This window comes from Geotrypetes seraphini, chromosome 8, assembly GCF_902459505.1.
Source record: "Geotrypetes seraphini chromosome 8, aGeoSer1.1, whole genome shotgun sequence".
Lineage (NCBI taxonomy): Eukaryota > Metazoa > Chordata > Amphibia > Gymnophiona > Dermophiidae > Geotrypetes > Geotrypetes seraphini.
The window spans coordinates 53,666,215-53,693,504 of record NC_047091.1 but is presented as its reverse complement, the minus strand read 5'-3'; the positions used below and the strand labels follow the sequence as shown (position 1 = coordinate 53,693,504).

The following is a 27,290-nucleotide window of genomic DNA, read 5'->3' as shown; positions in this document are numbered from 1 at the left end:
ACCTGACTAGTTGGGTGTCTTCTGAGGACTGGGTTAAGAACCCTTAGGCAGTAGTGATTGGGCTGTGTGAATCGGGGTGGGATATGAAATACATGAAAAACAATATACCCCCAGTTTATTTGTAGAGAAAGGCTTATGGTGCCAGATCCCAGCACTGATTCTGATTGAGCAGTATGCCCAAAAAAGCAGGAAGAAAATTACTGGACTGAAAAAAAATAATTTTAATTGCATTCATAACCAGTTACTGCAATGCACAGTATTAGCACTGTACAAATGGGATTTACCTACTCACCCACAGGCCCATCTATTCATCAATTACCTGTCCATCAGTCCCCACCAGCCATCCAGCCATCCGTCCATCCATCCATTCACTAACACTACTGAATTCTCAGTTCTTTGTATTCTTACCCAAAGTGTTTTACAGATTCATTAAGCTTAAGAGAATTATTCTGGAGCCCTCGTGAAATCAATTCCATTGCTTCTTGATGCCAGCAATCAGACCCTCCAAACCATAAAACTGAATGAGGTCACACTTCATTAGGGATGCAAATTAAGAAAGAGAAACATCAAGGCAATGACTTGCTGTTGATATCACCCAAACAGTACAGACCCCCCCCATCAAAAAACCAAAACAAAACACAACAATTTAAAAAAAAAAAAAAAAAAAGGAATTGTGATTATAGTTGGAGGAAAACCCCTCCTTTATGTACGGTAAGTCATGGACACTTCCTGTTGTCATTAATTACTTCTCCTTATGCAACAGATTATTTTTGAAATTATGAGAAGATGGACATCAGATTCAGACCAATAGTGAAATTTATAGTACTAAATAATAATATTCTTTTATCCTGCTAAATACCAACAAATGAAGGTTCAAAGTTGTTAACAAAAAAAAGAGGTGTTCAGATTGCTGATATCAACTCGGACTAAAATGCAAAGAACCCAAGGGGCTGGAATTATTGGAGAAGATTCTGACCAAATGCTGAGTATACAGGGGGTAAACTTTACTGAGTTTATTCTAGCAAACTGCTGGCTGTGGGGAGCTGAAATTTCGTTGATCTAGTCCTAGATAATTGCCCTGTTCCCAAGTTGAAAGTTGCTATAACTGAGCTGCTCTGACATAGCAACTAGTACCAGTATGTGGTCAAATTCAATTTTTTTGTAGAAGAAATTAACGGAAAAAGAATCGGAAAACTTGTAAGACATGAAAAGATATAGCCAGAAGAGTAAAATGCTTGCAGTCATAAGGGATTAGATGAAATAAAACATATCAGAAGCTCAGAATAAATGCATACCACCAGTCAGCCCCATTTGCCTCTTTCTCTAGTCTTTTGACTGGAAATGACCACAAGTTGTAGCAACTTCCTCTGTGCTGTGGGTTGCTTGTAACCAGCTACCTTTCCCCTCCCCTGCAGATGATGTCTTCAGCATTGAAGCTGTTGGGTCTCCTTTAATCTGACATCTCTGCTTTGGGCTTGCTCCCCTCAGGCTCGGGGAGGATTTCTACCGTGAAGCCATCGAGCACTGCCGCAGCTACAATGCTCGTCTCTGTGCTGAGCGCAGCATGCGGCTCCCTTTCCTCGACTCTCAGACTGGCGTGGCCCAGAACAACTGCTACATTTGGATGGAGAAGACACATCGAGGGCCAGGTAAAAGAAGCGGGGGTTCTGCATGATACAGGAGTACAAATGTCCTGCATGTCCAAATGCCAGTGGTGTAAGTTCCACCTTGTAGTTGCTCCCAGATAGGTCTTCTACTGTGGATCCTATTTACTCCTTTTCCTTCCCCCCTTACAACCATATGCACTCGTCCCTTCTCTCCTTCCACTCAGCCCTTCTCCCCAGGTTGCTTTCTCCTTTTCATCTTTCCTAAAGTGGCTTGGAGTGAAGGAATAGCATTAGAGCAAGAGACTGAGAGCCAGGAAGTTCAAGGTTCAAATCCTTCTCCCACTAGCAAGCCATGCAGTTTTGAGTAAGTCATATTTGCCCTCTGGTGCCTTGCCTCCTATGACAGCGATTCTCAAACCTGTCCTGGGAGATCACTAGTTGGGTTTAACTTAAGGATATCCACAATGAATGTACATGAGAGAAATTTGCATAACTATTACTTCCATGATATAAAAATCCCTCTCATCCATATTCATTAGGTACTTGTGTATTCTGAAAATCCGACTAGCTGGTGGTCCCAGAGGAGAGGTTTTTGAACTACTGCTGTAAGGCATGAGCCTACCAAATGTACCCAAATTTGTGACTCCTCATTTTCTTAGATTAGAAAGGTAAATAAGTCCCTGTTCTCACATAAACTCTGCCTCCCACTCTGAACCCAAAGTGGGTTGTTAGATTTGAGCTTGCTCCTAGCTTGCTGTTACACTTTGGAAAAAGCCCAGCAGCCCTGGGAATGATTATCAAGGACCTAGTTTGTCTAGACCAGTGTATCACAAACAGTGTGTCGCACGAGATTCTAGGTGTGCTGCCAGACGCTGGGGAGGAGAAGAGGCGCCAGCTGACTGCCTAAAGGATGTGCCTCTTACCGCGAGAGGCATATCCTAAAGGCAGTCAGCTGGCACCAGCCTCTCCTCCTCCCTGGCCTGTCTCCTCCTCTCCATGCCTTTTCTTTTTCAGCACCCCCCGCCCCAAACTGGCTTCTCAGGGCCCTGTTTGGAGGGCCTCTGCTCATGTGCTGATGTTGAGGTGATGACGGGCACTTCCAGATGCCCTTGAGCCATGGCCCCCAATATAGTGTGCCACCGGCTTGTAAAGTTTGCGAGACACTGGTCTAGACATTAATCATGCCCAGCTTCTGGCTCTTCAGAGATGAACTCCTTTCTCTTGCCCGCGTGAGGATCTTTAGTTTGAATTTTATGGCCTGCCTTGGGTAAATCAGGTGACTCCATGTCATCAGTGACCGGGTTCAGTTAGTCCTAGTCATTGATAACAGAGGCTCCTGGGAAGGGAAATTCCTTCGATGAGAAGTTACCCACCTCCCTGGGTAACTTGTTAGGGTGGTGTCAGAAAACTTCTGCCGACCCTCATGATCTGAAAGTCCTTAATGTCAGGGTTAAATCTTTTGCACTGTTTTTTTTTTTTTTTAAACTTCCTAACCTCCTGTCAGAGGAACCATCTTTACAAAAGTAGGAGGTTCATGGAGGAAAAGGGAGCAAGGATAGGCCAGGAGAAACAAAGTACATTCTGGCACAAAGCCTGTGGGATCTTTTTATTCAGAAATACAAGCTGCATGGGCAGAATGAAAATTACCCCTCCTCCCTCCAATTAATAGTCCAGGTTCAATTTAAGAAACGAACTACCGTATAAACTCAAATATAAGTCAAGACCCCCATTTTTCCTCCCAAAAGGAGGAAATATGGTTGACTCAAAAATAAGGTGGGTGGCTTAAAATATTCAAGTGCGAGAATTCACGGGAGCCATTCAGGAAGCTGCTCAGTACCGAGCAGCAGTGCCAAAGCGCACTCCTGCTTGGTACCGCTCAGCGGCTGAAGCCGGAACTCGTGGCAGCGACCAACCAGGTTAACAGCAAGGCAGGAGCGCAGAAAGCTCGCTCCTGCCCGTTACACCTCTGGACCACCAGGGATTCCAGCGGCAGAGGAGGTACAATGGACATGGCAGGGAGGAGGGACAGAGGGAAATGCTTGGTGGCCTGGTGGAGGCCTGCAATAAGTCTGGGAGGGGATTGGGTGGGTGCTGTCCCGAATATAAACCGGGACCCCCATTTTTGGACCAATATTTTGGCCAAAAAATCCTGGTTTATATTCGAGTATATATTGTACTAGTCATTAGATACAACGGAGCAAAAACTAGGATATTGTCTAGTGAAAGGGATGTAGAAATTTGAGCTGCTTTCTCCCACCCTTATTGGCCTCACATAGAGAGCTGCTAGGTTACCCAGGCCTGGTTTTGAATTTACATATTAAAGTAGTCCCCGATTCTACCTATTGCTGCAGGTCCTCTGTGCATCAGAATATGATTATTAGAAATCCAGGATGGAATTGGCATTTTTCTCAATTTGCTGGGCATCTTGAGGCATCTTGGCAGCTCTGCACAGAGTTGTTAGGCCTGACCAGCTTTCCTGCCCTCGTTTTTCAGTTTTTTTCATGCTCAGACATCTGATGAGGCCTGGTTTAATTCGGAGGCAGAGGAGAAGTTTAATTGCATGCAATCTCCTCTGTAGGGTCAATCTTATGTAAGAGCAATGTGATCTTGTAATGGCTACCACAAGACTGGCCCAGTAACAGTAGATGATGACATGTAATTAACTTTCTCTTGTAAGAGGAGGATTGGGAGGGTGGGTGACTGCTGGACCTCACTCTAAGGAAAGGAAGGAATAAGAGAGAGGGAAAGTCTGGGAACTGGAAAAGATGAGACAGAGTAAAGGGATATTTATTTGTGTAGATATTAGAGAGTGTATGGAAATTAATTTGGAAGGGGGAGGTGAAAGAATTAAAATGGAATGTTAGATAGGTGATTAGAGAAAGAGAAGAAGTGGTCTGGATGTGAAGAAGAGTTCATCGATGGGAAAGGAGATAGACCTAGTGAGAGAATGAGAGCCAGAAGAAGGTAGATGAGAATAGGGGAGGTGATGAGTACATAAGAGTAAAAATGGGGAGTGGGTGAGATGCAGAGGGGAAATAGGAGGCTAGGAAAGGAGGGTAATGAGAGAGTTGAGTAGAGAATGAGCTGGTTGGTAGGTGAGAGGAGACTGAAGGGTACAATCTACCTATGAGTGGAGAGGTACAGAAGAGAAAATGGAGGAAAAACATGACGGGTAAAGATCAGTATTAGAGCAGTTATAAACAAAGAAGGGGCGTGAAGAATATGGAAAAGAGACCTAAAAAAAAGAAAACTTAGGACAGTGGATTCCAAATGGATGGAGTCCAGTAATAGGGCTGTTACCCCTCCCTCCAGACTTCCACTGTGATCAATTAACATGGAGCCTGTGAATGCTCACAGGACCTGTTCCCTCCTCCTGAATAGGCTTGCTTTTAGATTGGAAACCCATGCAGAGTATAGGGTCCTGGGCTGACTGTTGCCACTACTGCTGTCTTCATATTTTGGATAAATAGAGGGAGGGGGCCTAAAATTTTGGTTTTTCTCTGGTCATGTGAATTTTTATGTGTTAAATGGGATCATATTGGATTAAAGGTTGGGAAGCACTGACTTAGGAGAAGATTTTGTGCGTGATTTTGATTTGCATACACATCTTCCATAAGCCATTATTGAGGTGGCTTAGGGAAATCCACTGCTTATTCCTAGGATAAGCAGCATAAAATCTGTTTTACTACATGGGATCTTGCTAGGTACTTGGGACCTGGGTTGACCACTGTTGGAAACAGATACTGGGCTTGATGGACCTTCAGTCTGTCCCAGTATGATAGCTCTTATGTTCTTAAGTAAGCCAAGTAAAGGACAGTCATGCCACTGTGACGTCGCTGATGAGATTGGCTCTTAGCCTTAGGCATTGGTGGAATGAGGCATTATGACATCACAAGATCAGCTCTGGAATGTTGCTACTCCTTGGGTTTCTTTCAGGTACTTGGGACCTCAGTTGACCACTGTTTGAAAAGGATACTGGGCTTGATGGACCTTCAGTCTGTCCCAGTATGACAGCTCTTATGTTCTTAAGTAAGCCAAGTAAAGGACAGTCATGCCACTGTGACATCGCTGATGAGATTGGCTCTTAGCCTTAGGCATTGGTGGAATAAGGCATTATGACATCACAAGATCAGCTCTGGAATGTTGCTACTCCTTAGGTTTCTTTCAGGTATTTGGGACCTGGGTTGGCCACTGTTGGAAACAGGATACTGGGCTTGATGGACCTTCAGTCTGTCCCAATATGGCAATTTTTATGTTCTTATATTCATTATGGATATCCTAAAAACCTGATTGGCAAGGGGGTACTCCAGGATCAACTTGGGAAACACTGCCCTACAACACTAGAGTTCTTGTTGAGGGGAGAAGAGGTGAGCCTGTGTTTAATGGCCCAAGGCCGCTAATGAGTCTGATTGCAACTATGACATGAGTCCAGAAAGAAGAGGAGAGAGATGCTGTGCATGGGGTGGGATGAGGAAGGAAGGAGAGAGGAGATGCTGCACTCCAGATGCTGCCTTCTGAGGTGGACTACTTGTGTGCCTACTGGCAGGGCAATTATCACCTAGATTGTGGGCACTGACATCTTTACTTGCGGCGGCTAAGAAAGCAAATAGAATTGAAAACAAAGGTGAAAATGTTATAATGTCCTTGTATCGCTCTGTGGTACTGCCACAACTTGAGTACTGTGTGCAGTTCTGGTTGCCGTATCTAAAAAAAAAATAAAAAATAGCGGAATTAGAAAAGGAACAGAGAAGGGCAACGAAAATGATAAAAGGTTTGGGATGACTTCCCTATGAGGAAAGGCTAAAGAGGCTAAGGATCTTCATCTTAGAGAAAACTAAACTAAACTAAACTTTAGTTTTTATATACCGCATCATCTCCACGGATGTTGTGGAGCTCGGCACGGTTTACAAGAACTTAAAATATAGGAAGAGAAGGAAAAAAAAGGTTTACATGAACTTATATATAGAAGAGAAGAGTAAGGAGGGATAGAATTACATTTTAGTGAAAAGCCAGGTTTTCAGTTGCTTGCGGAATAATTGGAGGGAGCCCAGGTTCCGCAGCGGGGTAGTAAGGTCGTTCCAAAGACCTGTGATTCTGAAGAGAAGGGATTTTTCCAGTTTGCCTGCATAGCGAATACCATGTAGAGAGGGGAAGGATAATTTATACCTTTGGGCGGGTCTGGTTGAGTCAGGACTCAAGGAGTTATAAGATAGTGGGATTAAGGGAGGAAGGATGCCATGAATGATCTTAAAAGCCAGGCAGGAGCATTTGAAATGGATTCTGGAAATCACTGGGAGCCAGTGAAGTTTGGCTAGGAGTGGGGACTTGCGTTTTGCATCAGACTTGCGTTTTGCAAAGATCAACTTGGCTGCAGTATTCTGGATTAGCTGGAGTCTTTGAAGACTTTTTTTTGATAGGCTTAAGTAGATGGCATTGCAGTAGTCTAATTTGGAGAGGATGATGGATTGGACAAGGACGGCGAAATGTTGTTGGCGAAAATAGGATCTTACTTTCCTCAGCATGTAGAGGCTGAAAAAGCATGATTTAGCCAAGGAGTTGAGGTGGTCATTGAGGGAGAGAGAAGAATCGATAATAATGCCAAGGACCTTGCTTGAGAACTCAAGCTGCACTGCAGCGCCTGAGGGTAATGCGAAGAAGGTGGGCAGGTGTTCTAATTTTGGGCTGAGCCAGAATAATTTTGTTTTTGATTCATTCAATTTCATCTGTACCGAGAAGGACCAAGAATGGAGTCTCATTTTACAAGCTGTAATGTTCTCGTGGAGGTTGGTGAGGTTCTGGTCTGTCTCAAGGAGGACAAGGATGTCATCAGCGTATGTGTAGATTGTTTCAAGGGGGAATAATTGGAGGAGTTTCAGGGAGGACATATAGATGTTAAAGAGAATAGGGGATAGGGGTGAACCCTGAGGGACACCGCAAGATGGTGTCCAAGGAACGGACATGGTGCCATTTGTGTTGACAGTGTAGGAGCAAGAGCGTAGGAAGTTTGAGAACCACTTTAGGACGGTGGATTCAATTCCTATCTCGGAAAGTTGATAAAGTAGTATGTCGTGGTGGACAACATCGAAAGCTGCAGAGAGATCGAATTGTAATAGGACAGCGAATTTGTTACGAGAATGTAGTTATTGCACCTTAGAAATTAAGGAAACTAGAAGGGTTTCGGTGCTGAAGCTGGGTCTGAAGCCATATTGGTAGGGATGGAGGATGGAGAATCTCTCTAGGTAAGAAGAGAGCTGGGTGGCGATTATGGCCTCTAGCAGTTTAGTTAGGAGAGGGATATTTGCTATGGGGCGGTAGTTTGATGGTAAGGAAGGGTCGAGATCGTCTTTTTTCAGAAGAGGGGACAAGGCAATGTGTCCCATTTCTGTGGAGAACAGGCCCGATAGTAAAGCAGAATTTATAAGCCTGGTAAGGGAGGAGATGGCCTGCGCGGGAATGTTTTCGTAAAGGTAGGAAGGGAAAGGATCCAGGATGCAATTGCAGGATTTCAGTTTGAGACAGAGTTTAGAGATCAAGTTCAAAGGCAGTCCAGGATCTATCAGCAAGGATAGGGTTGGAGTCGTTGGGAGGCAGAGAATTGTAAGAGACTGCTGGGGGGAAAGAACTCCATAAGGTTGTAATCTTTTCTTTGAAAAATTTAGCTAGGTCGTTTGCAGATGGGGGGGGGGGGGGGGGGGGGGGGAAGGGGAAAGGTGGAGTCGTTTTTTGAGGTTAGGTTGCGCCAGATGTTGAACAGTGTACTATTTTGGTTTTTTGATCTGGTGATTTTATCTCCATAGAAATTCTTCCTTGATTTTTTTAGTACTGTGTTATAGAACTTGATGTTGTCTCTCCAGGATTGTCTGTCTGAAGGAGATTTAGATTTTTTCCATTTACGTTCCAGGGCTCAACATTTCTGCTTTAATTCCCTGTGGTATAGAAGATACCAGGGAGCCTTGCGGGAGTGGGAGATAGGTTTAGTAGACAAAAGGGCAAGAGCACGGTAGATAGACCCGGAAAAGATGGCTCAGGGGTGATATGATAGCGGTCTATAAAATATTGAGTGGAATGGAAAAGGTAGATGTGAATCGCTTGTTTACTCTTTACAAAAATACTAGGATTAGGGGGCATATGATGAAGCTACTAAGTAGTAGATTTAAAACAAACCTGAGAAAATATTTCTTTACACAACATGTAAATTAAACTCTGGAATTCATTGCCAGAGAATGTAGTGAAATCAGTTAGCTTAGTGGGGTTTAAAAAAGGCTTGGATAATTTCCTAAAAGAGAAGAAAAAATTTAAATTGAATCAAGTTAGGCAGACTGAATGGACCATTTGGGTCTTTATCTGCCGTCATCTACTATGTTACTATGTTAGAAGTTCATAGGTCATTATTGAGATACCTTGTTGAAATCCACTGCTTATTCCTAGGATAAGCAGCATAAAACCTGTTTTACTACTTGGGATCTAGCTAGGTACTTGGAACCTGGGTTGGCCACTGTTGGAAACAGGATACTGGGCTTGATGGACCTTCGGTCTGTCCCAGTATGGCAATTCTTATGTTCTTATGGGAGCAGGACTACATATTAGCCCATAAAGTATGATTCTGATCATGCTATGCCTAGGTTCCTTATTTAATAAGAGCCTTTTCATAGGTATATGAATGGTTTATAGAATTACCCTTGTGGAGGGCACTTATTCTATGAAGGAAAGCAGGAACCTACTTTTAGTTATACAATAATAGCGAAACAGGTAAAATATGCTTCTATAGTTTAGGCTCGAGCACTTTTAAGTCTGTCATAGAGCACAAAATGCCAGAGAGACCCGCACAGCCTCTGTTATACACGTAAGAGTCCCGCCCACATTCCATTCTGACTCTACCCTGTAAATTGTGTATGTATTTACAGAATAGCACTTAGGGAGAATTTTAATATTTGCATGCACACATAGGTGTTTAAATTTTAGTGTCTATTTTATAGAATTACCCTTTAGAGTCTAAATTATTATTTTTATTTTTTTTGGGGGGGGGTTTCCATTTCAGTTTTTTTCTGCATCTGTTCCTTTCTAATTTGTGAGCCTTTGTGCTGGATTTGGTGAGGGTCTGTTTGTGTTCTGCATATGAGACCAAGATGATGAATTCCGGCAGCTTGTGGTATCTGTGTGAGGATCTATATACATCTGGTATGCTCTGTTTTCCCTGTATGAGTGTTATTGCTGTCCTAGGTCCTGTAGTGAAATATACAGGGCTGCCTTTTCATAAGTAGGGCTGTTGCCCTTACTGTTGCTATTGGAAGAGTAAGTATGCCACAGAGCTGCTGAGGTCTGGTTTTTGTTGGGGGGGGGGGGGGGGTTGTGTGTGTGGCAGACTTCTGTATTTACAACATGCCTGGTAGTGGATGGAGTTTGTGTTAGAACATAAGAAATATTGCTTTGAGTCAGGCTGGATATCTACCAAGTACAGCTTTCTGTTTCCAGCAGTGGCCACTCTGTATTCACAGGTACCAACAGGATCTCCGAGGAGATCAGCTCTTTGCTGTGTCTATCTGGGGATAAGCAAAGTCTTTCCTAAATTTATGCAGTTTTAATGAGTCTTTTTTTTTTTTTAACCTAGCTTTGCTAACTGCTTTTACTACATCTCGCAGTAACAAATTCCATAGCTTAACTGTGCATTGAATGACACAGTTCTTTTGTCAATCTATTTTACAGTAAATGTGATACAGTTCTTCACTGTCAGTTTAATTTCCATCCTATAAGTTCACATAGAATTTTTATTTTTTCAACCATCTTTATTTTCTCTTCTTTATTAATTTCCAGGTACTTTAGTTAGATTGTGAGCCTTCGGGCCAGTAAGGGAATTTTTTAAAGTACCTTCTTACTTCTCATTTATAATCTTAATGTATACTTTATTCAAACCGCTTAGAACCTAACGGATGTAGCGGTATATAAGAAATAAATTACATTACATTACCTATTAATTTCATAGTGTCCTCTAGCCTTAGTACTGTTTAAAAGGGCAAATAACCATTCTCTGTTTAGCTGTTACAGCCCCCTCATGATTTTATATTGCTTCCCTAACCTGTTCAGCCTTTTTTCATAAAGATCGATCCCATTTTATTATTGTTTTACTTGCAACTTTTTGTTGAAGCTCAAAACAACTTAAATTTAGGTACAGCGGGGGAAGGAATTTCAGGTTTCCTGTATCTCAAGGCAAGCTACATTCAGATCCAGTAGCTTTGACACCAAAATTTGAACTTTCTTTTTGTATAATGAGGTGTTCGGAGAAATAGCTTAGGTTTACTCTGTCTCCTTTGTTGGAGGTGGGGGAGGTGAGGAAAGATTTGTGGATATAATATTTACAGCACTGGAGATGCAGGATTTCTAGTGGGTTTATCTTGTGTCAACAATGAAAATGGAATCTTGCTTTTAAAGTCAAGATATTTTGGGTACCATCAGATTTGGGTATATTCAAATAAGATTTCCTCCAGAGGTTGAGTGGTATACTTTGCACAGGCAACAAGTTGATGTGAGCTTGGAAGTTCCTTTTAATTGGGCCAGTGGTAGAACATAAGAATTGCTGCTGCTGGGTCAGGCCAGTGGTCCATCGCACCCAGCAGTCCACTCATGCAGCGGCCCACAGGTAAAGGACCAGTGCCCTAACCGAGATCAGCCCTACCTGCGTTCGTTCTGGTTCAGCAGGACCTCGTCCAACCTTGTCTTGAATCCCTGGAGAGTGTTTTCCCTTATAACAGACTCCGGAAGAGCATTCCAGTTCTTTACCACTCTCTGGGTGAAGAAGAACTTCGTTACGTTTGTACGGAATCTATCCCTTTTTAACTTTAGAGAGTGCCCTCGCGTTCTCTCTACCTAGGAGAGGGTGAACAACCTGTCTTTATATACTAAGTCTATTCACTTCATTATCTTGAATGTTTCAATCATGTCCCCTCTCAGTCTCCTCTTTTCATGGGAGAATAGGCCCAGCTTCTCTAATCTCTCACTGTACAGCAACTCCTCTAACCCTTTAACCATTTTAGTCGCTCTTCTCTGGACCCTTTCTTTATGTACGGCGACCAGTGCTGGACGCAGTATTCCAGGTGAGGGCGTACCATGGCCCAGTACAGCGGCATGATGACCTTCTCCGATCTGTTCGTGATCCCCTTCTTAATCATTCTTAGCATTCTGTTTGCCCTTTTGACGACAACGACGTGCACTGCGCAGACAGCTTCATCAACTTGTCGCCCAGTACTCCCAAGTCTCTTTCCTGGAGGGGGTGTCTTTCCAAGTACTTCCCCGGACATCTTGTATTCGTGTATGGGATTTTTGTTACTGACATGTATTGCCTTACAGTTATCCACGTTGAACCTCATTTGCCATGTCGCTGCCCATTTCTCGAGCGTAGTTATGTCGCGTTGCAGGTCTTCACAATCCCCCTGCGTCTTTACTACTCTGAATAACTTCGTATCGTCCGCAAATTTGATCACCTCACTCGTTGTACCCATTTCAAGATCGTTTATGAATATGTTGAAGAGCATGAGTCCAAACACCGAGCCCTGCGGCACCCCACTGGTGACGTTCTTCCATCCGAGTATTGTCCATTTACTCCCACTCTGTTTCCTATCCGCTAGCTAGTTTTTAATCCACGTGAGTATTTCACCCTCTATTCCATGGCTCTCAATTTTCTGAAGTAGTCATTCATGCGGAACCTTGTCGAACACCTTCTGAAAATCCAGACCGGGTCACCCTTGTCTATCTGCCAAACACTAGGCCCCATTTTCTTGGTTTCTGTATCTGTTGAATTTTGAGTCTCTTCTGTGTTTCCATACCTAATACAGATTAGTGTCTTAGTATTACATGTCCATTAGTAATTCTTTTTTTGTGGTTTTTCTCCTCTATCCTAAGTTGTTTTGTTGGCTGGTGTTAGACTGTCTCGTGTGTGTGAATAATTATACATTATTGAGCTGATATTACAAATAAAGTATGCATTCTCTGGCAGCCAGTGAACACATAATGGACTAAAATTCAATAATTTGGTTGCCAAAACAAATGAGCGCTAAATACTATTTTATAAACGGCGCTCAAAATTGGATATCATGTGTAGAATAACGCGTAGCATCAAGATCTGCACCCAATTTTGGATGTGAGGTTTGACATCAACTGAAACCTCGTGCCTCGTGTGGCGCAGTGGTTAAAGCTACAGCCTCAGCTCCCACACTGCTTCTTGTGACTCTGGGCAAGTCACTCAGTCCCCCCATTGCCCCAGGTACATTAGATAGATTATGAGCCCACCAGGACAGACAGGAAAAAAAATGCTTAAGTATCTGAATAAAGCAATGTAAACTGTTCTGAGCTCCCCTAAGGGCTCCTTTTATCAAGCCGCGCTGGCGGTTTAACACACGTAATAGCGCACGTTAAACCGCCGGCCGCGCTAGCTGCTAACGCCTGACTTGAGCAGGCGGTAGTTTTTTGGCCAGCGTGGGGGTTAGCACGTGATTAAAAGTCGCGTGCGCTAACCCCGCTAGCGCAGCTTGATTAAAAGGAGCCCTAAGAGAACGGTATAGAAAACCGAATAAATAAATAAATCTACCATATTCTATAACACTGCATGCAAACTCTAGGAACACCCTTAAGCCCCTCATGGCCACACCCCTTTTTAGATGTGTGTGAATATTTTATATCATCTATCTGGGGTCTTTCAAAAAAACCACTCAAAGACTCCGAATCATCCCAAATTCGGCAATATGTCTGATATATGGACTAAAAAAATGGGAACACATATCCCCCCTACTACCAAAAACTCCACTGGCTACCCCTGGAAGCAAGAGTACAGTTCAAGTTTGCCTGCTTCTGTTTCAAGTCCATCTTGGGCTCGGCCCCCTTATACTTGGTCCCCCATTTTAACTTAGACTGCCCTGCCAGACCCACACGCAAAATCCATCTGTTCAGCCACCCAACTTTCAAGGGCTGCCGTTACAAAAGATTCCTGAATAGAACACTTGCCTTCCAAGCAGGTCAACTAAACGATGGGCTGGGCAATATTATCTCGCACTCCTCATCCTACCTTAACTTCAGGAAATTATTAAAAACTAACCTATTTAACCGATTTATAACCTAATTCCTCTACCCATCCTTGTTCCCATGACCTCTCTACCTCCCCCTGTTCCCTGCCCACCCTTACATATGACCCCCACTATTATTTTGTACCTGTATCCTGCTTCCCTTTAATTGTAGCATCTTTCATTCAATGATTGTCCTGTCCTTCTTATATTATATTGTACCTGTATCCTGTTCAAAAAATGCGCTGCTTTTCCAGCCCTCTTAATTGTATCTTCTTCCGCTGATTGTACCCATTTTCGCTGTTTCTCCAGCCCTTCTTTATTGTAAACCGCCTCAAACTACTACAGCTTTGGCGGTATATAAGAAATAAATTATTATTATTATCTTTATTGAATACCGACTACAAAGATGCACCTGTAAATTCAAATTGTTGCCAATGGACGCCAATTACAGATTTATTACCACCTAGTTATTCTAAATTGACTACTCAATTTGTCGAGTTTAAGTTGCTTGCATAGTTATGGAATAAATACCAAATTTCAGCATGCAGTTTTGGGTGCCATATATTGAATCTGGGGCAATCTGCCTATCCATATGTTTGCAAGTTTTACCACTAGCATTAGCCTATTATGGTTAGGGTGACAGCAAGCAAAAAAATTTGGATAGTTTCGATATTTGATCATTGCCTGGACAATTTGTTTAGTTTTCAGGCCTGTTGAATAGCAGTTCTAAACTAAACTGATTAGTGCCAGCACATTTGCTGGTCACACTGGGGTAAATTCTATATATGGCGCTGATAAAAGCGCTGTTCTATAAACCATGCTTAGTTAGGTGAGGTTTATAGAACCGCACCTAGCTTTAGATGTGGCCGTTTGCACCGATGAAAACAGATGCCCTTATTCTATAACCAGGCACATAACGTTGTAACATAGTAAATGATGGCAGGTAAAGACCTGCATGGTCCATCCAGTCTGCTCGGCAGTTGCATTCATTCCCAAGGCAATGTTGAAGCAACAAACCAGTAATTATTCATTTTACTTTCTAAGTTCCAGTATAGCATATATTCCCCTTAAGAATATAAGAACATAAGAATCGCCTTACTGGGTCAGACCAATGGTCCTTAAAGCCCAGTAGCCCGTTCTCACGGTGACCAATCCAGGTCACTAGTACCTGGCCAAAACCCAAGGAGTAGCAATATTCCATGCTACCGATCCAGGGCAAGCAGTGGCTTCCCCCATATCTTTCTCAATAACAGACTATGGACTTTTCCTCCAGGAACTTGTCCAAACCTTTCTTAAAACCAGCTACGCTATCTGCTCTTACCACAACCTTTGTCTACCATGCTATTCTCTGAGTGAAAAAAAATTTCCTCCTATTGGTTTTAAAAGTATTTCCCTGTAACTTTGTAATTTTCCCCAGAGATAGATAAGACCCATACTCAGATGATTTGAATGCGGTATCAAATGCGGTCCTTCTTGCCACATGTCTCCTGCGCTAGGTTCTACCACGTTACATATCATGTCCTCCAAATACCAAATCGATAAAAATAACGCATCCCACACTGTCCATATTGAGTGACAAGCAGAAATGTCTATAAATCAATGAAATGGACCTCAAAACATTTAGAAAGACTAAGGGCTCCTTTTTACAAAGGTGCGTTAGGGCCTTAACGCACGCTAAAATGCCATGCACGCTAGCTGCTACCGCCTCCTTTTAAGCAGGCGGTAATTTTTTGATTAGCGCGCGCTAATCTTGTGCGTGCACTAAAAACGCTAGCGCACCTTTAGTAAAAGGAGCCCTAAGATTTCAGGCGCACACAGCCCCTTCAAGGAGTACTAATTCCAATCATTGGCCTGCCCCGAAAAACAATCGGAGAAAAAAAAATTCTACGAACAGAGTCTCTAGCCAAAAAAACGGGACTGTACGTAATTACTTCACTAGTCAGTCACTAGGGCACGAACAGTGTCAAAATTGTGCAAAAGGAGTCATAGCAGCAGAAGCACAAGTACTTATCTCATAGCAGACATGGGCGAACCACAGCTGCTTTTAAATTTTATCGATGATTCTTCAAAATAGTCCTTCGAGTCAAACGATGATTGTAATCCAATACTTGCATTTTCCAATGCAGTGTAAACATTTGAAAAGAAACACAGAAACATGATGGCAGATAAAGGCTAAATGGCCCATCTAGTCTGCCCATCCGCAGGAACCATTATCTCATACCGACAATAGGCTGCATCAGGAAACCAGCTTCCTCTTACAACACTCAAAGCTGCCCATGTCGTAAGAACAGAAGAATTGCCGCTGCTGGGTCAGACCGGTGGTCCATCGTGCCTAGCAGTCCGCTCACGCAGTGGCCTTTAGGTCAAAGACCAGTGCTCCGAGTCTAGCTTTACCTGCGTACGTTCTGGTTCAGCAGGAACTTACCTAACTTTGTCTTCAATCCCTGGAGAGTGTTTTCCCCTATAACAGGCTCTGGAAGAGCGTTCCAGTTTTCTATCACTCTCTGGGTGAAAAAGAACTTCCTTACATTTGTGTGGAATATATCCCCTTTTAACTTTAGAGCATGCCCTCTCATTCTCTCTACCTTGGAGAGGGTGAACAACAGTTTATTCCCTTCATTATCTTGAATGTTTCGATCATGTCCCCTCTGTCTCCTCTTTTCAAGGGAGAAGAGGCCCAGTTTCTCTAATCTCTCACTATACGGCAGCTCCTTCAGCCCCTTAACCATTTTAGCCGCTCTTCTCTGGACCCTTTCGAGTAGTACAATGACCTTCTTCATGTACGGTGCCCAGTGCTGGATGCAGTATTCCAGGTGAGGGTGTACCATGGCCCGGTACAGCGGCATGATAACCTTCTCCGATCTGTTCGTGATCCCCTTCTTAATCATTCCTAGCATTCTGTTCGCCCTTTGCGCTGCCGCCACACATTGCGCAGATGGCTTCATTGACTTGTCAACCAGAACTCCCAAGTCTCTTTTCTGGGAGGTCTCTCCAAGTATTGCACCGGACATCCTGTATTTTTGTATAAGATTTTTCTTACCGACATGCATCACCTTATACTTATCTATGTTAAACCTCATTTGCCATGTCGTGGCCCATTTCTTGAGCATGTTTATGTCACGTTGCAGGTCTTCACAATCCTTCTGCGTCCTCACTACTCTGAATAACTTTGTATCATCTGCAAATTTAATCACCTCGCTCGTCATACCAATTTCCAGGTCGTTTATAAATATGTTGAAGAGCACTTATATACCATGTCTACCATGCTATGCTATGTTTGCATATAACACTATGTTTGCCATGCTATGCTTGTATATACTTGCCACACTTATGTATATGCTTGCCACACTTATAATATTTTGTTTGTCATGCAATGTTTGCCATGCTGTGTTTTGTCATACACGGTGACGGGATAATCGCGCGCCAGACGCCAGCGTACTGACAATCCAGCGCCGACAATTCGGCGCAAAACAGAAGCGCGCGTGGGAAAAAATAATTTTTAAAGAGCTCCGACTGGGGGTTTGGGGTGGTAACCCCCCCACTTTATTGGCCAGCCCCTGGGTCTTCTCTTTGTCACGTCCTGCCTCCTTTGTTGCAGTTTCCTGTGGACCACAAGGGAGTAAAAGAGGAAAGGGATAAATGCTGGACCTATGGGGAAGGAGACAAAGGAGGAGGAAAGGGAGACTGGATTGGTGGGGGAGAGATGCTGAACCAGTTGAGGGTTAGGGGGGACGCAGAAGGCGATGAGATTGGGGGTGAGGTGCCGCCAAAGCAAGTTGTCTCAAGGTGCCACTATTCCTTGATATGGCCTTGGGAGCACCTAATAGGGGCCCCAAAGAGGATAATTTTTATATGTCACCCAAATGGAGAAGCCAGGTGTTTGCCTATTTTGGGGCTATTTCATAAACACACAGGTGCTACAGCCAGTGGCGTAGTGATGGATGGCGGGGTGTGTGGACTGCCCCAGGCGCTGTCTCAACAGGGGCGCTGACACTTCTCTTCCTCTCTGCCCACCCACCACTTCAAAACTGCCAACAGCGCGAAGAATCTCCAAGCTACTGCTCATGCCAGCCTCAGCTTTTCTTGTGATGGCACTTCCTGGTCGTGGGACCAGGAAGTGATGTCAGAGGGAGAGCTGAGGCTGGCTGAGCAGCAGCTAGGAGCTATTCACTGCTGACGAAGATTTTGAAGAAGTAGGCAGGAGTGCATACAGCGGGGAAGAGTGCCAGGGGACACACAGTGCGGCAATGCGGGACTCCACAGCCCTAAGTGCCTCCCTCATTACTCAGCTGCCTACAGCCTCTCTTTTACAGCAGTGTTTATACATGTGGATCACATACACATGTGAAGAAATATTTCAGAAAGCTGCCGTTCACACATAAAGATCACACAATAGAGATATTTCAGGAGGACATGGTGAGGGTGTGGCTTGGATGGTACAAAATCATATGACTTCCTCATTATACAAAGAGATTACATCTCTATGGGGAGAAGTCCCTGTCAGGTTTTACACCAGCTCAAAGCTATGCACATAATTCAAAAAGGCACTTGCTTGTTTCAGCGAAAGCCAGTGCTTTACACGAGGGATTAAGGGTGTCATTCTCCTTAATCCCCCTCCCATTGTTGATTTCTACATCCAGAATGAAACCAGATTAAGGGGAAAATTCTTTAATATTACCGGAAAAATCCGATGGGCCGCTATCGTGGCCGTAAATGTAACAATTTCAAATAGATAGTAGTTCTCAAAAAAACTGCACATGCAAATGAGGTTTATGGAGGGTCGCCGAATTTACATGAGTCTCTGGTGATAATGATCGGCACGTGCACAGGATAGACCACAGAAAGAGGCATAAATGTGCACATGTGCTGGAAAAAGCAATGCCCATTGATGGCATGGGCAGATATGAGGGGCGAAGAACTTACGTTGTGTCAATCATAAGCGTGCCAACGCTATTGGCTAGAAGGGGAGGGAGGAGAAAGAAGGTGTGAGCATCATCTTTCAATACTTGCGGATAAGACATGCCTTTAATACACGTGCTCGAGAAGCGTGCTTTAGATATCTTTTTCCCCCAAACTACTATAATTTATGTGAATGGTGTACATTTAAAAAATATATATATATGATGCGTCACAGCCAGAAATGCACTTAGACACACTTTGCGCAGCACCTGCACCCCGGGACCAGCTGATAATTTTTGGTCATCAAAACTACTGTATATGGGGTGGAAGGGAGGGTATTTTTATTGTTACATGTTGTATAAGTATTGATTATATGATAGATAAGGGTGGGGAGGGGGGAGATAAGAGAATATTATATGTATCATTGTTGATTATTAAGTGATATATTTATGGTTATTTGTATGGATATGTTATCACACTTATTATAAGTTTAAAAATGAATAAAGATTAAAAAAACAAAAACAAAAACTACTGTATATTTTATGTGGAAGATATAATTTTTAAAAATTTTATTTTATTAAGTGTCACAGCCAATTGAGATGTGCTTTGTGCCGTACCGGCACCCCTGGACCAGACAGTAGTAATTTTTGGTCGTCAAAAGCCGGTGCCGTGCTTGGAGAATCACCTGACAATGATAGAATTGCCCGGCGTGCTCGTTTAAATATTAATGAGCTCATTTTACTACCACTTTAATATTCATGACCTCATTATAATACATTTGCATGGCAGAATCGGAGTCTGCCAGGAAGCTCAGAAAAGGCCATGGTGAGCCGTTTTCAAAATCAGCTGGTAAAATGCTGCCACGTTAAACCAGCTGGAGCCGGTTTAGCGACCATTGTTAAAGGCACGGTCAGTTTTGAGAATCTGCACCTAAATTTGCAGTACCACTACTTACTTACATCTATAGTTTTGTAAAATGGAGCAGCCACACATAGAAAGAAATAGGGCTGGGATTGTGCTGATTATTTTATCCATGCATATATTTGTATGTTCCTGCTGTCTGTACTGGCAAATGCATAACAGCAGAGCCATTTCAAAATACAGCTGGAAATTAGCAAGTCCAAACCTGAACTTCTCAGTTCCAATCTCTGGACCTTCATGTGTCTTTATAATATGCCAGAAAATCGTAGGTAAAATGAATCCGCATATGTACACTTGCTTGGAAGCAAGTGTAAATGAATGGACGTAAGATATGCACCAAGTTTACTACGCATGTAAATCTCAATTTTTGACTGCACTCCGCCTAGATTCCCACCCCTGAACATATCTACGTCCAAGCCATATTCTTGTCATAGTGCATGATTTTATGCAGGGTAGCCCTCTTCTATTACTTCTCTATTTCTTAAAAGATATACTCAAAAATTCATAACAATCCGTCCAGATATAGATAAATCCAATATACGTGCCAATGGGATGTCAGACCACCTCTGAGCATCATAGTTTATTGGCACAGTGGTTGAAGCTACAGGTTCAGCACCCTGGAGTTGTGGGTTCAAACCCCGTGCTTCTCCTCGTGACCTTGGGCAAATCACTTAATCCTCCATAGCCCCAGGTACGTTAGATAGATTGTGAGCCCACCGGGACAGATAGGGAAAAAGCTTGAGTACCTGATTGTAAAACCGCTTAGATAACCTTGATAGGCGGTATATAAAATCCTAATAAACTTGAAACTTAAGGCACAATTTTTATACGTTTTCGTTGTTATCAGAAATACTTTAAATAGTTCAATAACTTAATTTCTTAAATTAATTTCAATATATAAGTTCATAATTTAGTTTCATAACTTAGCTTTTCAGCCGTCAATATATAAATCCCCTCAACCAATGCATTTCGCTCTCTTTGTCAAGGTATGGGGCTTGTGAATGATGCTTAAAAGTTATGTAGCTTCCCTATACCTTGACAAATTAAGCAAAACGCGTTGGTTGAGGGGATTTATATACTGACGGCTGAAAAGCTAAGTTATAAAACTAAATTATGAACTTATATGTATATTGAAATTAATTTAAGAAATTAAATTATTGAACTATTTAAAGTATTCCTGATAACAACGAAAACGTATAAAAATTGTGCCTTAAGGGAAGAATGAGGAATGGAACCCTAATGAGCTATGATGCTCAGAGGTGGTCTGACATCCCATGGGCTCAAGGGTCTCTCGTACGAAGAGAGACTGAACAAACTGCAGCTCTACACTCTCGAGGAACGTAGGGAGAGGGGAGACATGATCGAAACATTTAAGTACCTCACGGGACGTGTCGAAGTGGAAGATGATATTTTCTTTCTCAAGGGACCCTCGGCCACAAGAGGGCACCCGCTCAAACTCGGGGGCGGAAAATTTCATGGCGACACCAGAAAGTATTTCTTCACAGAAAGAGTGGTTGATCATTGGAACAAGCTTCCAGTGCAGGTGATCGAGGCAGACAGCGTGCCAGACTTTAAGAATAAATGGGATACCCATGTGGGATCCCTACGAGGGTCAAGATAAGGAAATTGGGTCATTAGGGCATAGACAGGGGGTGGGTAAGCAGAGTGGGCAGACTTGATGGGCTGTAGCCCTTTTCTGCCGTCATCTTCTATGTTTCTCTATTGGATTTATCTATATCTGGACGGATTGTTATGAATTTTTATGCAGGGTAGTCATTTCCATAAGAGGCTTTCTACGTTTGTTTATTGTTGTATACACACAAAAATCTTTTACAAATAACCCCTAAATATAACAGAAGAAATTGGGGGTGGGGAGAAGCTCCTGGGGCTCTATCTTTGATGTCTCTTTCCCACCCCCCACCTTTTGGCATTGATGGTAAAAAAAAAAAAGGTTCAGGTAGATTAAAGCTGGAATCCCTGGAGTCAGAAAGGGCTAGTCAGTTCCTACCCTACTAAAATATCTTCCCAGAACTAGGAACTGTAGGTTAGAAATATCATCTGAACAGAAAACGATACGGACTGTATATTGGTATATAAATAATAAGGCAGCTTGATTGCTAGATCCAGTATGGAAGAATGAAGAGAAGCAGAGCATAAGCAATGACACTATCTTTATTCAGTATACTCCAGGAAATGGCTGCATTGGGGGCAAAGCAATACACTTCTCCCTTCAGCACTCGTGGTTTCACTTATTCATGATTTTTACCTTGTTGGCTCTTCCACTCAAATGGCCTGGAAGAATAGCTGAGCCAATAAACTAACGCCCGAAATATGAAGTGAGAAGCAGAGGAAACACACACCTTCAGTCCTATAAATAACCCAAAAGCTGTTCCGGCCTTTCCTATTCCAGCTCATCATTTTATGTGCCAAATAAATACCACTGTCTGAATTTTAAGCAGCTCTTAACCCTTTCAGGACCATAAGGATCGTAGGCCAATTTTTGTGGTTTTGACGACATTTTTATGGTAAAAAGGGCTTGCAGATGCCAAAAAATTGATTTTTTTTGTGAAATATCATTATTTTTATTTAAAAAAAATCACACTTCTGGCTTATGGACAATGTGGCAAGTGAATCTTCTCGTCAATCTAGCAACGACGCTAATGAATGAATGTCGGAACCAGTTTGTTTACATAAAGGCAGTATCATATGGAATCCGTACATATCAAATTTAGAACTGTAGACTATCCCAATCAAAATTGATAGGATTTTAAAGTTATGGGACAAATATGTCCCTTGGTCCTGAAAGGGTTAAAACACCCCCCAAAATAACACAACCTCCCCCTCGAAACCACTCCCTACCCAGGAGATCTTAGCTCCACCCACAGTTCCCCCAGAGTCCACGCCACGTCCTGATTCCCAAACCGGTTCGGCAGCCGCGGTACGGTGCGTGGCATTGATGTCAGGCGCTCACGTCACATATCCCAGGCCGGCGGCGGTGGCCGAGGTCATCCAAGAGTGAGAGAGAAGCAGTGCTGGAATGTGGGTGGGGTGTTGCGGAGGAGAAGGAACGAGGCCCTGGCTGTTCCTCACATCCCAAGCCGCCTCTCTGGAAAGCGGCAGTAAGCTCGGAGGTCCAGGTTCCACTTGGGCATTGGGGTTTGGCATTGATGGAAAGAGGTGACACCGGCATCTGGAGGTAGAGATTGGCGTTGGTAGGTCATGCTGATAGTACTGACATTTTTTTTTTTAATTTACGATTTCATCATATTCCTGAGGGTTTTAACAAAAAAAACCACGAATACCATCTAAAAAGTTATTCGCGGTTTTTCCATATTCGCGGGTCAGCTCCGCCTCTAACCCCCGCGAATACGGAGGGAGGAGTCTAGTTCCACAGCTCTTTCCAAAATCCTGTATAGGGCTTGGCCTCTCCCTACTCTCCAGCTCTAGCAGCCAGGGCCGGAGAGTTGGTGGTCTGGTTCTTCTTTCTGTCTGTATATTGTGCAGAATTTCCATATCCACTATGTATCATTTGCAGCAGTGCTTTTCAACCCAATCTTTATGGACCAAACGGCCATTCAGATTTTTTTTTTTTTTAGGATATCCATAAGGAGTATGCATGAGATAGGTTTGCACACAGAAGGCAGTGCATTAAATCTATCTCATGCATACTCCTTGTGGATATCCTGAGAACCCAACTGGCCACTGGTTTAATGCATGTGATCCATACTGCACTGTTTCCCCCCTGTTCTATTGCACTGTTCCTTGCCCCTAAAAGGAGCCTTGTACCTCCTCAATTATATTTTAGGCCTATATTCTCCTCGCTGAGATTTTGATACTTAAACAGAACAATCGTGATCACCTCAACACCAGTGCTACTAAAGCAATCCTGTAAAAATACATAAAACTATGGCTGTCAGGACCTAATGTTTTGCTTTGACTGCCTCCCAGAATTTGCCACTGAAGGCAACTCCCAAATGGTTAAGGCAGCCCTGCCTGCGATTGACTGCATCTAGGTAAATCCTGTCATTCACATTAACACTTTGGTGTTGTCTTGCTTCATAGTGTTGAGTGAGTAATGCTGTTTGACATCACAGTGCATTTGGCCCAATCGGATCTAAAAGGTGTTGGGTGTTTTGCAGATGTGGTGACTCCTGGCATTACAGGAAACGTGCTGGGACTTTTCCTGTAATTTTGCCAGTATACTTGACTTTGTAGGACTATAGTACTTCAGCGTTACCTTTTGCTAAATTCAAAACTTAAAGATGTTAAGGGAGAAGACAGCTTACAGTATCTCTTTGATTTTTTTGGTTTTATTTTCTACCAGGAGCTTCCCTCTTGTCATCTGAATGATTCTCTCTCTCTCTCTCTTTAGGCCTGTCTCCGGGGCAGATATATACCTACCCTGCCCGCTGCTGGCGCAAGAAGAGACGGCTGAACATTCTGGAGGACCCCCGGCTCAGGCCCTGTGAGTTCAAGATTGGTGAGTGCATTCTCACCTCCCCCTCTCCCCGCCCCCAGCAGGAAGTGGCTTGGCGTGGGTGGATAAAAGCTCTGGGCGCAAGCTATGTTTGCATGTGGTGGCAATCCAGTCTTAGTGAGGGTTGTTTTCCAGGTTTTTCTCTACATATAAAATACCTTCTACCTGTAAAAACAGGGCTTTAAAATTGTCCCACCTTTCTGGGTAAAAGTGCATGCATGGTTGCATAATACACGCACTTTTACCCAAAATCCATAGATGCGACCCAAGGGCGGAGAGAGGGTGGGGTAGTGAAAAACACATGCCATTTTGCTTATGCCATTTTGTTTTGCCGGGGGGAGGGGGAAGAACATTTTGTCTGCAGAGAAAGCAGGTGCAAATCTCTGTAGGTAATTTTATGATGGCTTTGGTTGTTGCCCGTGTGTTTTTGCTTTGATTATTGATGCAGACACTGCCGGTATAAAATTCTCACAGAGTTGCTCGTAGGTGCCTGATTTTATTTGCACCTACATTTCTTAATTTAAGTTTTATTACAGAGAGTATCTTTGTATCCCTGCATTAGAGCAGTACAAAGTCCTCTGTATTAATGTTAATAGGAATATACATGCATCTAACAGGTACATTAGATAGATTGTGAGCTCAGCAGGACAGAAAGGAAAAAATGCTTGAGTACCTCAATAAACTCTTGTAAACAATTCTGAGCTCCCTGGGGAGAACAGTATAGAAAACTGAATGAATAAAAAAATGTGTGTACATGGATATAGGGACACTGATAGATTTTCAAGTATTTTTTTTTTTCTCTCTCTCTCTCTCTCTCTTGTGTGCAAATACTTTGTATAAACCTTGTCAAGCACATTCCCCTGCATCTACCGTCCTGCCTACATTAAAACTGTGAACCCTACATCTAGAGAAAGACACAGGGACAAAGTTTGTCCTTGCCCTGTCCCCGAGAGCTCTGTTCCCAACTCTGCCTCGTTCCCGTGAGCTCTGTTTCCCATCCCATCCTTGCAGACTCTGTCCTCATTTGCATAAGCCTTGAACACTTAAGATTTATATTTAAATCTTTTTATTAAAGTATAAGAAGGGATAATATTGTTTATTGGAAGCTTCTATACCGCTACTAATGACTGGAGAGTCAATTCACAGTGGTTTGCATAAGCTTCAGTATAGCTGTTACAATACATTAGCTTTGGTACAGGTGTTACAATACACGAGCTTCAGTAATGGTATTACAGTACATGAATTAAATATATGTATATCATTCCTCTATATACCATCTATGTACATATAGTATTATTATAGTACAGTAAAACCTTGGATTGCAAGAAACTTGGTTTGCAAGTGTTTTGCAAAACAAGCAAAACATTTGATTAAATTTTAACTTGATCTACAAGCAATGTGTTGCAATACAAATACATACAGTATACACACATCACAACTGAGCTGATGATTCTTCTCTCTCTGACCCTGCAAGAGTGTAGTGACTGTTCTAAATGAGCAAAGTCTTGCAAAACGAGTACGTACAGTATACACATGTCACATCATCACAACTAAGCCGATGGTTCTTCTCTCTCTGACACTGCAGGAGTGTAGTGACTGTTCTAAATGAGCGAGATCTTGCAATACAAGTACGTATAGTATTTTGTATTAAAGTTTTTGGGTTGTGGAACATAAGAATTGCCGCTGCTGGGTCAGACCAGTGGTCCATCTTGTCCAGCAGTCTGCTCACGTGGCAGCCCTTAGGTCAAATACCAGTGTTCTAAATGACTCCAGCCTTGCCTGCGTACATTCCAGTTTAGCAGGAACTTGTTCAACTTTGTCTTAAATCCCTGGAGGGTGTTTTTCCCTATAACAGACTCTGGAAGAGCATTCCAGTTGTCTACCACTCTCTGGGTGAAGAAGAACTTCCTTATGTTTGTACGGAATTTATCCCCTTTCAACTTTAGGGAGTGCCCTCTCGTTCTCCCTACCTTGGAGAGGGTGAATAATCTGTCTTTATCTACTAAGTCTATTGCCTTCAGTATCTTGAATATTTCGATCATGTCCCCTTTCAGTCTCCTCTTTTCAAGGGAGAAGAGGCCCAGTTTCTCCAATCTGTACGGCAACTCCTTCAGCCCTTTAACCATTTTAGTCGCTCTTCTCTGGACTCTTTCGAGTAGTACCGTGTCCTTCTTCATGTATGGCGACCAGTGCTGGACGCAGTACTCCAGGTGAGGGCATACCATGGCCCGGTACAGTGGCATGATAACCTTCTCTGATCTGTCTGAGTTTCCATTATTTCCTATAGGGAAATTCGCGAGTGATATGGAATACAAGCATGCTTCCGGAACGGATTATGCTCGCAAACCAAAGTTTTACTATATTATAATATTCTTAACAACTGTTTATAAATCACAAATAGAGCCTTCTATTTGATCTGGGTTTGGTACAACCTTCCCAAAGATTCAGTTCCATATGTTTTTACATCATCTGGGAAGGTAATTGGATTGTCTTTCAGACATGGGTGTAGAAGAGAATAGGGTGACCAGGCTACCCATTCCAGAAGGGAGATATTTTTGGCCAGTTTGGATTTCTGCCAACCTCATCCTGGTGCTTCTGGGGACTTGTAGCACTGATTTAAGTGGATAGAATGTGGAGTGGCATAATAATAAAAAAAAAAACCCATCTAAGTCCATTTTGGGCCTAGAGCGCTAGTCGTCCAAAGTCAGCAGCATTTAAAATCCATTCTCGAAAAATATGTCCAAAATATATTTTTTCCGAGAATTGTCTAATTATATGACTAGCTGTTTGATTGTCCAGACCACCAAGTCATCTATCTTTATACCACATTTTCGTCCCCCCATAAATCATCCAAGTCCAAAACGTCTAGAAAAAGACCTTTTGGATGTGGGAGGGGTCAGCAAAGTGATGGACTGGTCACCCAGATATGGCAACAAAGTAGTGGGGTACTTTACAGGGCACTGTTGTGAACTTCACAAAAATGGTTCCACATAAACATATCACCACAACTCCCTTGCAGGTCATGGGGAGCCCCCTAAAACACCCCAAAAACTTACTATATCCACCTGTCTACAACCCCAGTAGCCCTTATGGCTGCAGGTGGCACCTATATGTTCGTACGGAATCTATCCCCTTTCAACTTTAGAGAGTGCCCTCTCGTTCTCCCTACCTTGGAGAGGGTGAACAATTTGTCTTTATCTACTAAGTCTGTTCCCTTCAATATCTTGAATGTTTCGATCATGTCCCCTCTCAGTCTCCTCTTTTCAAGGGAGAAGAGGCCCAGTTTCTCTAATTTCTCATTGTAAGTAAAATAATGGAGTTTGAAGCAGGAGATGG

General features: G+C 42.9%; 1 protein-coding gene across 9 annotated transcripts in view; it reads left to right on the top strand.

Annotated features, from left to right (window-relative positions):
- The window catches only part of DPF1 (double PHD fingers 1), a 146,600-nt gene that overhangs the window by 12,399 nt on the left and 106,911 nt on the right, over positions 1 to 27,290 (top strand). For 7 of the 9 annotated variants that reach the window (XM_033953542.1, XM_033953547.1, XM_033953544.1 and 4 more), the window contains exons 2-3: positions 1,489 to 1,649; positions 23,850 to 23,957. In XM_033953542.1, the coding sequence (XP_033809433.1) occupies positions 1,565 to 1,649; positions 23,850 to 23,957 (193 nt within the window). In that variant the 5' untranslated portion in view covers positions 1,489 to 1,564. Of the gene's footprint in view, positions 1 to 1,488; positions 1,650 to 9,645; positions 9,786 to 23,849; positions 23,958 to 27,290 lie in introns of those variants that run through there. The other 2 variants (XM_033953546.1, XM_033953539.1) reach the window with 2 other exon arrangements.